General features: G+C 37.2%; 1 protein-coding gene across 2 annotated transcripts in view; it reads left to right on the forward strand.

Annotated features, from left to right (window-relative positions):
• Positions 1-13,541, forward strand: part of LOC139134034 (DEP domain-containing mTOR-interacting protein-like) — a 60,984-nt gene that overhangs the window by 38,224 nt on the left and 9,219 nt on the right. For both annotated transcript variants that reach the window (XM_070700881.1, XM_070700882.1), the window contains 5 exons: positions 1,682-1,751; positions 3,191-3,305; positions 3,826-4,089; positions 4,719-4,993; positions 11,783-11,887. In XM_070700881.1, coding sequence (XP_070556982.1) covers positions 1,682-1,751; positions 3,191-3,305; positions 3,826-4,089; positions 4,719-4,993; positions 11,783-11,887 — 829 coding nt within the window. The remainder of the gene's footprint in view (positions 1-1,681; positions 1,752-3,190; positions 3,306-3,825; positions 4,090-4,718; positions 4,994-11,782; positions 11,888-13,541) is intronic.

Genomic DNA, 13,541 nt, shown 5'->3' on the forward strand with positions numbered 1-13,541 from the left:
ATTGATTTTTAACATTATTAAATCCAATGAATATATTTTTTACTTTTCAACACTATAATAATGACGGTCAAAGCTGTTGAAGCTTATTAATTAAACTAGAACATGTGCATGTTTTACACATAAAAATAATGAAATATTTCTAAAAGTTACTCAGCCACTGGCCCTTTAAAAGGTGAGGACAGCCTTGGAACAGCTGAGTTGTATATACAGGTTTGATTCAGCTGTAATTTCCAACTTTTAGAATCTGATTGAGAGGTATCCATGGAGGGGGGGGGGGGGGTGTCGAACATGGCAGGTTTCGCTGTATTTCACAAAATTTACAAATTGTAAATATTTGGCATGATGATCAACATGGTACTACTATCTCTGGTTCAAAAAATCCTGGCAAATTTGTCATTATTTTAAATCCAATTTAGTGCTCTAAATTCAAATGAGGAAAATACCAGTTTGCTCAGGTATCTGTGGTTTTTTTCACTGCTTTATTTTTGGTATCCATGTTCATGTCAGTAACAGACTTCAAACACAATGATCAATACATGTACTATGTTTTGAAATTGAAAAACTTCAGGTAAACCACTGCTTGGCTCATTACATACACATCAGTTGAATAATCTACCAAGATAGACTTAAGGTGGTTGGAAAGGCTAGAGCGTCAGTCATAAATTTCAACAAAACTATTAAAATATAAAAGTAGTCAACATTCTCTGTGGAATAAAAAAACTAGACATTTGGGCACAAAGGCATTGCAGAGTTATAGCCTGTTAAATCTTCTGAAAAACTGACCAAATAAGAAGAATTTGCGGAGTCCTTAGTGTATTAACTATGGTAGAGGTCCCCTAGCTGTTAATAAAATGTTTGAAAAGGGAAAGTCATTATTTGCTGTTTTTCAGGAAAATTTGACAAGGTGATGCTGGCATTCAGAGTGAGTGACTGCTATTGTAAATGCATTTTTAGATTCTTTGAGTGTCAAAGAGGTGTCAAAAGTGAGATTAACCAAAAAAAAACTCCTCTATGACTTCAAAGGAGGGGTGCAAATATGGCTTGTTTTCAACATTTTTGACAGAATAACAGTTTTCCTACATAATTGTATACCAATTTAATCCAACTTTGAAATGAGATATGGACATGGAATTTTTACAGCCTATTAACAAGGTTACAGATAAATTTTGTACGGCACAATTTTCCTGTATTTGAAGTACTTTTTGAAAAATCACATTTTGAAATTTGAAAGAATTTTTAATAATTTTTTGATATATAAACCCATGTAAAATCATAAAAACAATTTTATTTACAAATCCTGCCGTACAAATCTTACAATAAATAGTGTCAACATATTTATAACTAATTTGGTAATATTAATACTATCCAATTACTATTAAATTCAAATATGTAAAAAAAATATAAAAAATAAATTTTAATATTTACTGGTGTCATATTTCAAAATCATGGCTGCAAATATACATTTTTATATTCTTTGGAGATAATATTAACTATGGGAGTTATCCTGAAATTTGAACTAAATATCTTGATTCTAACACTTGAAACTTGACATTAACTCTGAGAAAAGAATTGGTGCAAAAATAGCCTTTCCAACCACCTTAATGAGGGTCAAAGGTCAACTTCAGTAAGCAACATCTCATGTGGATATGAAATATTAAGAGAATGACATGTTTGTTCTTAGATTATTTAGAGGAAGTATGCAGCATCCAATCGTCAAGGATATCAAAGAAGATGGCCATCTGTACAAACAGGTCGGTTGCTATGGTGACATTTTACACTTATCATTACAGTTTTCACTGTTGTTAAGTTGCTATAATTGTTATACTATAGCAGTAAACTAGGATAGATGATCCAAGACAATATCAAGCTAAAGTCTGCGGCTTGTAATAGTCACTTGTACCCAGCGTCAGCAAAACCATGAAGCTTAACTGAACAGCAAAGACCTATACCGGTACAAGTGGCTATGAACAATCTAATACAAGTTGTTTGATCAAAGTCGATAGAATGGCTGACTATCAATGTTGGAATGTTCTAATTCCAAAGCTTTCTGAGTAAAAGTGAAAATTTCTGTACTTTGTCCTTACTGTTTTCACACATCATTTAACTTGAAACTTACCACCAAATAATTTCATTATGTCCACTTTTATGCCTTAGTGACTTTCAAAACTACCATCCAGGATTGCTCCATGTACTGGTATTTGTCAACTATTTCAATAATGGTGCTTCCCTTCATTGTTCAGACATTGTATACCTTGATTGAAGTTTTATAATTTCTGTGAATATGACAGAATATCCTCTTTACAACATGACCCTACCTCCAACCTTTGGTGATCTCCATATTGTTTTTTGTTGACCGTGAAAAGACTAGTTTCCCGTCTGTTTCCCAATGTTTTCTAAAATGTGAACATAGCTTTTTGGAATTGTAAATGATTTGCAACTATGTTAAGTAAGGTAAACAGTCACTTTTTTCAGTAACCCTATGAGCTTTATACACAAATTGCAAAGACTGTAATCGATCCAACACTGAAGACACCAAATGTTTACTTTAACTCTTTCTATGTATATTGCTAACAAAGAGATGAGAGCCATAGGCGTCAAGTCATTCAGTGAATTGGCACTTAGGCTTTAAGGAACAGGAGTCACAGTTGACTCTTTCTATGAATTTGGAACAGTACAAATATTAAGCAAACACCTATTTCAACTGAATGCCACATACTTTTAACACTTAAAGGTATACTGTCACCTGTTTCAATTTTGCCACAGTTACCATAGAAAGAGAAACTCTATCCAATCACAGAATTTAAGCGAGTGGCCACTTTTTAAAAAACAGCGCCCTCACATGGGCATTTTGAATACCAAGGAACGCCCCTTTGACCATATACCGGTATGGGCATATTTAGATTACACTTGACTGTACACCTTTAAACAGACTTTTGACAGTTCAACAGACTTAAAAGTCTTGCATCTGTACAAATATATTGACAAACAATACAAATTGTAAGCATTTCTATCAATGCCTTGGTACAATCAAGGTATTTTCTGAGAACAGGATAGAACTCTGCACTTGGAAATTGGATGAGAGGAGTTGCAAGTTGAGATCTACAGTATGAGGTCACTGTATTTTACAGAAATAATTAAAAAAAGGAAATGTGTAATGGTTATGGTTACTGAAGAATATGTTTGATTTCAGTGTTTTTCAGGGAAGGATGTCGTTGATTTACTCGTAAAAGACAAAGATGTTAAGTCAAGAAAACAGGCTGTTGCTTTGTGCAAAGATCTTGTGGAACATGGCATTCTCAGGCATGGTAGGTTATTTTAAATAAAGCGTTGTTAATGCCTGTCTATGTTATAGTCGAAACCACTACCTCTACTTTTTTCTACATTTGCTGTAAATATTAAGAGAGAAGGTAATATTTGGCAGATGGTCAAGTATTCTAGTGAATTATCAGTTGTTTCCAGATATTCTGAGTCACTCCATGTCTGCAAGACTCAGAAAGAGAAAGTCACTCTTGTCTTTGAAATCACAAGTAATTCTCTCATAGGTCCAAGATGTATCAACCAAGATCAAATAAATATTTGTTAAATTTCAAGATGGAGACTATTATTATCAACTATTTTGTCGTCAAGAAAAATAACGGAGAGACGAAAATAAAGTGAAGGTTGTAATGTGTTGTATTAACCCTTTACACCCTGACCCCCAGGTACCCTATGACATCATGCAGACATTTTTGTCCGAGCCGGGTTCAAAGGGTTAATTGTCTTGTTAATCTGATATGTCATAGTCATATTCTCTTCAATGTTTTTTTCTCCATCTGCTTTTATTAGTGAAAGATGAAGAAGACTTCAATGACAATATCAATCAGTGGTATCAGTTCACAGACCTGAAACATCTCAAATTGACAGATCTTCCACAGTTAGTGGAGGAAAGACGTCGGAGCATATCTCAGGGATCAAAGGGGTCAGCATCCTCATCTTCACCTCCGGAAGTGCCAATCAAAGCAGGGTATCCGTGGAATATCAATCACTCACCGGTCCCATCTCCATCAACGCCGACAAAAAGTGGTTATCCATGGGATTTTAACCAATCAGGTATGAATAGAGCAATATGAAGGATGTTTCATTCAGCCAATGGGATCGCAGGCACTGTTTCACTCAGTTAAGTTCATCAGTAAATAGACGGGAAGAGTTACTTTGATCTTTGTTCCACAGATGAAGTCAATCTACTTTGATGTAGGATCAATCTTTACAATAATTCTTTATGTTGCAAAGTTACATACACAATTATCATGGTTGAAGCCTCATACCTGTCAAGCACACATTCAAAAATACCAGGTTATGGCAGATATTAATCATAGTTCCCTGGCAATGATATAACAGTGAAATTCTCTTTTCATCATATTCCACATGTCTGTTGTTTAATTTTGTTTTTGTATGTCCAGACCGCATAACTACCAAGCAGAGTTTGTAAACTTTTTTCCTTTTTGTTCAGTTGACTCATTGTAAAGTGATAGCAAGTAGGTAAAAGTGATGGCAACAATAACAATTTCAAAAATACGATTTTTTTTTCTTTCTGTGGATTAACTTTTCCAAAGTATGTGTTCCCCATTTGACTATGTGTTTTCTATTTGCCTGTACAAACATCTAAACATTAATTGTATATTTGGTTTTCTACCATTTGGTGAGCAAAATCTAAATTAGTACTGTATGTTTCTTTTCAGTAAGTGGACATCTAATGGTGTCAACAAATCTGCATGCCAGACGTCACAGCAGTCCTATGCCTTACCATGATGATAACTTAGAGGATGTTTTCCAGGAAAAGTTACCCACCAATTTTGAAAATGATGCGGAATGGGGCAGTGAAAGGTCTTGGTCGTCTTCCGGTGACAGTGTTGAAATGCCTATGTCAGCTCCAGCTGTGACAAGACATGAACAAAATCCTCTTTTGGAAAAATTGATGTCTCCGGACTCTCCATATGTTAGAAAAAACATTAGGGTGAGTGTGGACTCTACAAAACCCCTGTATCTTGCGTTCTTTCTTGGCACCAACTTAAAATTTTAGGGACTTGCACAGCATTGGCACTGAACACAAAAGTCTGTTTCAGTTGATATGAATATTGGTATTGTTACGTGCAGAGAAAACGAACAAAAGGGTGAACTCAGCAGTTAACGTTTAAACAAATTTATTACAAAATAAAACAATTGCTAAGTCAGGGATAGAGTACAAGCTTTAAAAGTGTACAGATACTTATCTCAGCTGGGACGGCAAAGCTCCAGTCTCAGAGTTGTAACAGTCAGTCGGATGAATGAACAGTCCTTTGGCTTGCAGGCTTGAAGCTGCACAAAGTCCACAGTATAAATCCAGCGTTGACAGTGAAGGTCTTGAAAAGTCTTGAGAATGACTACTGCTGGAGTTTAGTAACACACAAGAGACACGATCCCAAAAGTCTGACTGGAAGCTGAGCACGTCCCTTTTATAAAGGCATATAAGAACAATCTAGAACTTTTATTGACATGCTAATTACTGTTCTAAAATTATCTCCCTTACACAACTAATCAACTTTCCAGAACATTCCAAACATGACTAATTGAATTCAAGGTTGTTAGGTCATCAAGGGCAGTGACCTTTAGAATGTTCTAGACTAATTGAACTCAGGTCATGATGAGTGTGGGGTAAATGACCTACATAACACACCCCCTCTTCAAAAAAGAAAATTTTCAAAGAAAAATCTTTCTTTTACAAATGTAATCTTGAAAAAGATTTAAGTACTCAAAATGTTTTTACTCTAAAGTAAAATTTCTTGAAAGTGAACAACAATAAACTCTAAATACGAGAGAGACAGTCTGCAATTAAATTGTCTCTGCCTTTGATATGTCTAATATCAAGATTAAGCTCCTGTAACATTAAACTCCATCTTAGCAATCTCTGATTTTTGCCTTTAAATTTCTGCAGAAAAACAAGAGGGTTGTGATCAATATAAACCACTATTGGCTGATTTGAAGAAGTAACATAAACTTCAAAATGCTGTAAAGCTAATATCAAAGATAAACACTCTTTTTCAATTGTAGAGTAGTTTCTCTGGGATTTGTTAAATTTGCGTGAAAAATAGCAAACAGGATGATCTACACCATGACTATCCTCTTGCAATAAGACAGCACCAGCAGCCGTATCACTAGCATCCACAGCTAATTTGAATGGCAAAGTGAAATCTGGTGCAGACAACACTGGAGCACTTTGCAGTATGGCTTTAAGTGTATCAAATGCCTGTTGGCATTGCTCTGACCAAACAAACTTTACTTTCTTTTTAAGTAAGTTAGTCAAAGGCTCAGTAATTGTGGAGAAATTTGGACAGAATTTTCTGTAGTAACCAGCCATACCGAGAAAGCGCATCAGTTGTCGTTTGCAGTTTGGTATGGGAAAACTTGAAATGGCACTGATTTTGGCATCAACAGGTTTTACCTCACCCTGTCCTACAGTATGTCCGAGGTAAGTTACCCTCGCCCAACCAAACTCAGATTTGGCAAGGTGACAGTCAACATTGCTTTACTCAGTCTCTCAAAGAACTTCCGCATGAGCTTGATGTGTTCCTCCCAGGTGTCACTATACAGGACGACGTCGTCAACGTAAGCTGCACACCCGTCTAGCCGGATATGACGTCGTTGATCATCCGTTGGAACGTTGCCGGAGAGTTCTTCATTCCGAATGGCATCACCTTGTACTGGAACAATCCGTCTGGTGTAACAAAGGCGGATATTTCACGAGCACGATCCGTCAGAGGGACTTGCCAAAATCCCTTCAGTAGGTCAAATTTTGTCACATACTTGGCTTTTCCCACTCGGTCGATGCAGTCATCAATCCTCGGGATTGGGAAAGTGTCTGTCTTTGTTAAAGTGTTGACCTTCCTAAAGTCCGTGCACATACGATAACTGTGATCTGATTTGGGAACAAGTATGCACGGCGAACTCCAGTTACTTTTACTGGGTTCAATAAAGTCATTGTCCAGCAGGTATTTGACTTCTTCCTGGAGATATTTCGCTTTTGTTGGATTCAGTCTGTATGGATGTTGTTTTACAGGCTTACTGTCCCCAACATCAACGTCGTGATAGATGACGTTCGTCCTCGTTGGAACATCCTGAAACAGGTGTTTATATTCGTGGAGCAGTTCTTTCACCTGTTGTTGTTGTTCTGGCTGGAGGTGTGCCAACTTTGTAGACTCCAGCTTCTCCAGGATTTCTGAGTTCTGAAGCTTGACCGAGCCCAGCTTTGAGTTTAGAGTATTTTCACTCAAGTCAGTTTCAGTATCACTATCTTCATAATGGCTTGAACTGACTGCACTGACAGGCTGAGTTATAGTAGGATTATCCCTATCCAAATATGGCTTAAGCATATTTATGTGACATAGCTGTTTTTGTTTTCGCCTGTCAGGTGTTATTATGATGTAATTTAAATCACTCAATTTCTTATCAATTAGGTATGGCCCAAAGTAACGAGCATGGAGTGGTTTGCCAGGAATTGGAAGTAGAACAAGAACTTTTTGACCTGGTTCAAACTTCCGTTTTGAGGTGCTTTTATCATATTTGGTTTTCATTGACTGCTGAGATGACTCAAGATTTTCTCTGGCTAATTCACATGCTTTAGAGAGTTTTGTACGAAAATCTGACACATATTGCAAAATATTCAGACAATCATCATCGTCTGATAGGAATTTCTCTTTAACGAGCTTAAGTGGGCCACGGACTGTATGTCCAAATACAAGCTCAAATGGGCTAAAACCAAGAGACTCTTGAATTGACTCTCTAACAGCAAAGAGCAAAAAATGAATTCCTTCATCCCACTGCTTCTCTGTGTCAAAACAGTAGGTCCTAATCATGTTTTTCAAAGTTTGATGAAATCGCTCAAGAGCACCCTGACTTTCTGGATGATAGGCGGATGACCTATACTGTTTAATGCCTAGCTGATCCATTACTTGTTGAAAAATTCCAGACATAAAGTTGGAGCCTTGATCGGACTGGACACATTTAGGGAGGCCGAATAAAGTGAAAAATTTGACTAAAGCTCTCACTATAGTCTTTGTCTTTATATTTCTCAGTGGTATGGCTTCGGGGAACCGAGTTGATGTACACATAATTGTCAACATGTACTCATTTCCTGATCTTGTTTTGGTAGGGGCCCAACACAGTCTATTAGTATCCTACTAAATGGTTCTTGAAATGCAGGAATTGGCTGTAAAGGGGCCTTTGGAATAGTCTGATTTGGGTTTCCTACCATTTGACATGTGTGGCAAGTTTTACAGAAATGTGCTACATCCTGCCTGAGATTAGGCCAATAAAAGTGACTGAGAATTTTATGATAAGTTTTCCTGACTCCTAAATGACCAGCCCAGGGCGTTTCATGGGCCAGGCGCAATATTTCAGCACGATAGGGCTTTGGAACCACAATTTGATGTTTTATAGCCCAATCGTCATCAACCAAAACATCTGGAGGTCTCCATTTACGCATGAGAATACCAGATTTTGTATAATAGGAAACAGAGCTATCTGAAGTTTTATCTTCATCATCTACCCTGTCAAACAAAGACAAAATATCTGGGTCTTTGTGTTGTTCTGCAATGAGATTTGATCTAGAAAATGTCTGACTTTGGTCAGCAGAAGTTTTACTGGAAGTTTCAAATCCACGAGGGATAACGGAATGATCCGTGTCAAACACCTGACTGAGAAAGGTGTCATTTAAGTCAACATCTGTGACATTATTTTGAGAGTATTTTGATTCTCGGAAGTTTTCTTTGACATGGCTCGAGTAATGGCACATGAAGGAAATAAATCGGGTATCTCTTGTTCAATTGGCTCTGGATCCTGATCTAAACTAGGATTATCAGTCACAAGTGGATTAGCGATGACCTTGTCCCCAGCAAGGTCGTTTCCAAGAAGAAGGTGAATCCCTTCGAAAGGCAAAAAAGGCCTAATACCTAAAGTCACAGGTCCAGAAACAAAGTCCGAAGACAAATAGACATTATGGAGAGGAACAGGAATGTAGTCATTACAATCTACCCCCTTAATAAGAACTTTAGAACCTGAAAATGACTTTTCAGAAAACGGCAGGGTATCTGCCAACAAAAGAGACTGGAAGCCCCGGTATCTCTTAAAATTTTGACAGGGGTAGCGGAAGAGAAATCACTAGAAAGTGATATAAAACCATTATGAATAAATGGCTCGAAAATACCCATAATGCTATCCTGAGAAGAATTGACCTTGACCTCATTAATTGGGGATGAGAGGGGTTTAACCTCAGAAAATGTGTTGCACACATTATTAGACTCTAATTGAGTTGATATAGAAATAAAGCCGGTGGGCTTAGATCCACTTTGACTACTTTGACCTTCACGTTTTCTTTTCAATTTGAAACAATCTGACATTAAATGGCCGTCTTTCTTACAATAATTACAAGAAAGTGTACCGAACTGTTTGTCAGAAGGAGATTGAGACTTGGGATCTGATGATGTGGGAGTGTTACTTGAACTGTGTGAACTGCTGTCATTTGATTTCCTACTCTCCTTTGAGAAATTCTTGGATGAAAAGGACGAGTTAAATTTACCTGCATTGTTTCTGTATGAAAAGGACTGGATGGTTTGCTGAGAAATGAAGATTTGTGGGTCAATGAATAATCATCGGCCAAACGTGCAGCAACCTCCAATGTATCTGCCTTTTGTTCATTGATAAACGTCTTGATGTCACTCCGGATGCACTTTTTAAATTCTTCAATCAAAACAAGCTGTCGTAATTTGTCATAATTCTGACTGACCTTTTCAGAAAAGCACCAACGGTCAAACAGTTGTTCTTTTGTTCGAGCAAATTCAACATAAGTTTGATCTTTCGCCTTCTCACAATCCCTAAATTTCTGACGGTAAGCTTCAGGCACCAACTCATAGCCCTTGAGAATTAATTCCTTCACAGAATCATAATCTGAAGCCTGCTCTACTGACAACTGAATGTAAATTTCTCTGGCTTTACCCACCAAAGCACTCTGCAAAAGCATAGACCAGGACTCCTTAGGCCAATTCAGACTCTGAGCAATTTTCTCAAAATGGAGAAAATATTTATCAACATCCTTTTCTTGGAAAGGGGAACTAACCTGAAATGCTTAGTGATGTCAAACTTGTCTGAAGGGAAGAATTTTCCTGACTGTCCAAGCTCTAAACGTCTCATTTCTAACTGTAGTCGATGTTCTTCCAATTCTCTCTCCTTTTCTCTCTGTCTTTCTTCCATTTGTAATTCTTTGTCTTTCATTTGTAATTTTTCCTGCCTTTCCCTTTCTTCCATTTGCAATTTTTCCTTTTCTAATTCAATTTCTTAAGCTCCAAATCTGCCTGTATTTCTAATTCTAATTTTTTGAGTTCGAAGGAAGACTCAGGCTCATAATCTTTTAAGGCAGACTCTTCAAAATGGCCAGAATTAACTAAATGTTTTGCAATCTTGAACTGAATTTCTCGCTTGCGCATAGATCTTTTGACATCTACTTTAAGGAAATTTGCCAGTGCTATGAGGTTGTCTTTTCTGAGGGAATTAAATGTGTCCTGATCAAGGTCATCCATTTCCTCTGGTTTAAATTCCGCCATGATTAAATTTCGCTGAGTTCACAGTATATAGTAGTTTTGAAAAGCTGTCAAAATGTTGTCAAACGGCTCAAAATATTCGTATCCCGGACAAGCCCCCAATTTTGTTACGTGCAGAGAAAACGAACAAAAGGGTGAACTCAGCAGTTAACGTTTAAACAAAATTTATTACAAAATAAAAACTAATTGCTAAGTCAGGGATAGAGTACAAGCTTTAAAAGTGTACAGACTACTTATCTCAGCTGGGACGGCAAAGCTCCAGTCTCAGAGTTGTAACAGTCAGTCGGATGAATGAACAGTCCTTTGGCTTGCAGGCTTGAAGCTGCACAAAGTCCACAGTATAAATCCAGCGTTGACAGTGAAGGTCTTGAAAAGTCTTGAGAATGACTACTGCTGGAGTTTAGTAACACACAAGAGACACGATCCCAAAAGTCTGACTGGAAGCTGAGCACGTCCCTTTTATAAAGGCATATAAGAACAATCTAGAACTTTTATTGACATGCTAATTACTGTTCTAAAATTATCTCCCTTACACAACTAATCAACTTTCCAGAACATTCCAAACATGACTAATTGAATTCAAGGTTGTGAGGTCATCAAGGGCAGTGACCTTTAGAATGTTCTAGACTAATTGAACTCAGGTCATGATGAGTGTGGGGTAAATGACCTACATATCAGTATGTAAAGTGTCTTCCATGTGAAAGATTTGAAATATGATTGGCAGATATTGAACTTTTATCACATAAGGGAATTTACAGAAAATTTCATCTTATTTGTCTCAAAAAAGATATAAAAATGATGTATTGTTAAAACGATATCTGGCAAATGGTGTTTTGGACCTCATAAAGTCCATGGAAATTGCTTAAAAAGCTCTTAAAAGTCCTGGAACTTTGGGCGGCTTTGGACGCTGTATGAAACTTATCTCTCTGTTGCAAAATGAGTTTGAGTTATTGTTTATGATATTTTGGTTCATTATGTAATAATGTACAAATACAACTCATCTATATGAGACTACCAATACCAAAGTTGGAAAGTTCCAGCTAATAATGAGTATTTTTATCAATCTCTCGTGAAAATACCTCCATGTATTCTCCATGTTCAACTTTGCACTCAAGGGATGAACATGTATATTTCAATTAATTAATAAAACTGAATTTATATATTTTCATTTTCAGATTTTAAGTGATGCTGTAGGATTTGGTTTTGTTGTTAGGGGAACACATCCAACTTATGTGCAGACAATTGATCCAAGCAGTCCTGCAGCTGCTGCTGGTCTGAAGGTAATTTTTTGTATAGCGCCCTCTGTGGCAGAAGTGACACAATTGTTTACCAGCTATGGTAGTGTGATTGTTCAGTAAACGGTCAAAGTGTAGTGTGTATGTGTGCAGAGAGTAGTTTGCATTGGTTAAAACATCTCTTTTTAGTCCCCACGGACACCGTCCGGGGGGACTTATAGGTTTGGTCATGTCCGTGCGTCCGTCCGTGTGTGCGTGCGTGCGTCCGTCCGTTCACCCAGATATCTCAGAGACGCCTGGAGCGATTTCATTCAAACTTGGTACAAGGATAGTAACCTACCTCATACAGATGCACGTCGATTAATTTCACAATGCGATCAAATTTGGCCGTGCTAGAGGACTTTTTAGTTTTCACCTCCATTGACTCCCATGTATAAGGCAGTCCATAGACTCCCATGTATAAGGCAGTCCATAGACTCCCATGTATAAGGCAGTCCATAGACTCCCATGTATAAGGCAGTCCATAGACTCCCATGTATAAGGCAGTCCATAGACACCCATGTATAAGGCAGTCCATAGACTCCCATGTATAAGGCCAAGAAAAATAAAAATTTAGTTTCTCATCGTATTCATATTGCAAAAAGGATGCAGTGACACAGTTTTTAGTCCCCACAGATAAATTCCAGGGGGCTTATAGATTGGGTCATGTCCGTCCTTGAGTCCATCCGTTCACACAGATATCTCAGACACTTTGACAAAATGTCACGTGACCTTGGTGACCTTTGACCTTGAATATACATATTTGTCCGTAACTCAGTAACCACAAGTGCTAAACCTTTCGTATATGGTATGATGGGACACCCTATGACGCCACATATTGTACCTCACATTAATTATGCACCTATCTAATTTTGAGCAAGCCAATAGACTTAGAGGTCTGATTTTTGGTATATATGGATAACTTAGCACTACAATTTTTTGACAAAGTGTCATGTGACCTTGGTGACCTTTGACCTCAAATATACATATTTGTCCATAACTCCGTAACCACAAGTGCTACACCCTTCATATTTGGTATGATGGGACACCTTATGACGCCACATATTGTACCTCATTAATTATGTGCATATCTAATTTTGAGTGAGCCAATAGAGCCAGAGGTCTGATTTTTGGTATGTAGGGATAACTTAGCAATACAATTTTTAGCTACTATAGACTATAGTCTATAGAAGCTATTGGGATGGGTATCCGTCCGGCGTCAGTCTGTATGTATGTATGTATGTATGTATGTATGTATGTATGTCCGTTTGTGAGGCGTCCGTCCACTCAAATATCTTGAGAACCGCAGTACTTACTGATTTGATATTTGTTGTGTAGATGAAAAATATGATTTTGAGAAACTATTTTTTTAATTTTTTGATATTGTTGAAAATAGGCAAATTAATGCCAAAAAAGGTGTTTTTGGTAAAAAATCTTCTTCTTCATAACCGCTGGTCAGACAGCTTTGTTATTTGGTATACAGGTCCCTAGGGGTAACCCAACTTAGATTTGTTCAAATTGTGATGAAATATGCAAATGTGTATTTTTAAGGAATTTTTTTGTCATTTTTGGTCAGAATTTGACTTACATTGTATGTAATTCTAGTACTGTATAAACCCTATCAATTCACCCAAAAAAATAATTAATATGATTTTAAATA

The sequence above is a fragment of the Ptychodera flava genome, chromosome 5 (assembly GCF_041260155.1).
Source record: "Ptychodera flava strain L36383 chromosome 5, AS_Pfla_20210202, whole genome shotgun sequence".
NCBI classification, from domain to species: domain Eukaryota; kingdom Metazoa; phylum Hemichordata; class Enteropneusta; family Ptychoderidae; genus Ptychodera; species Ptychodera flava.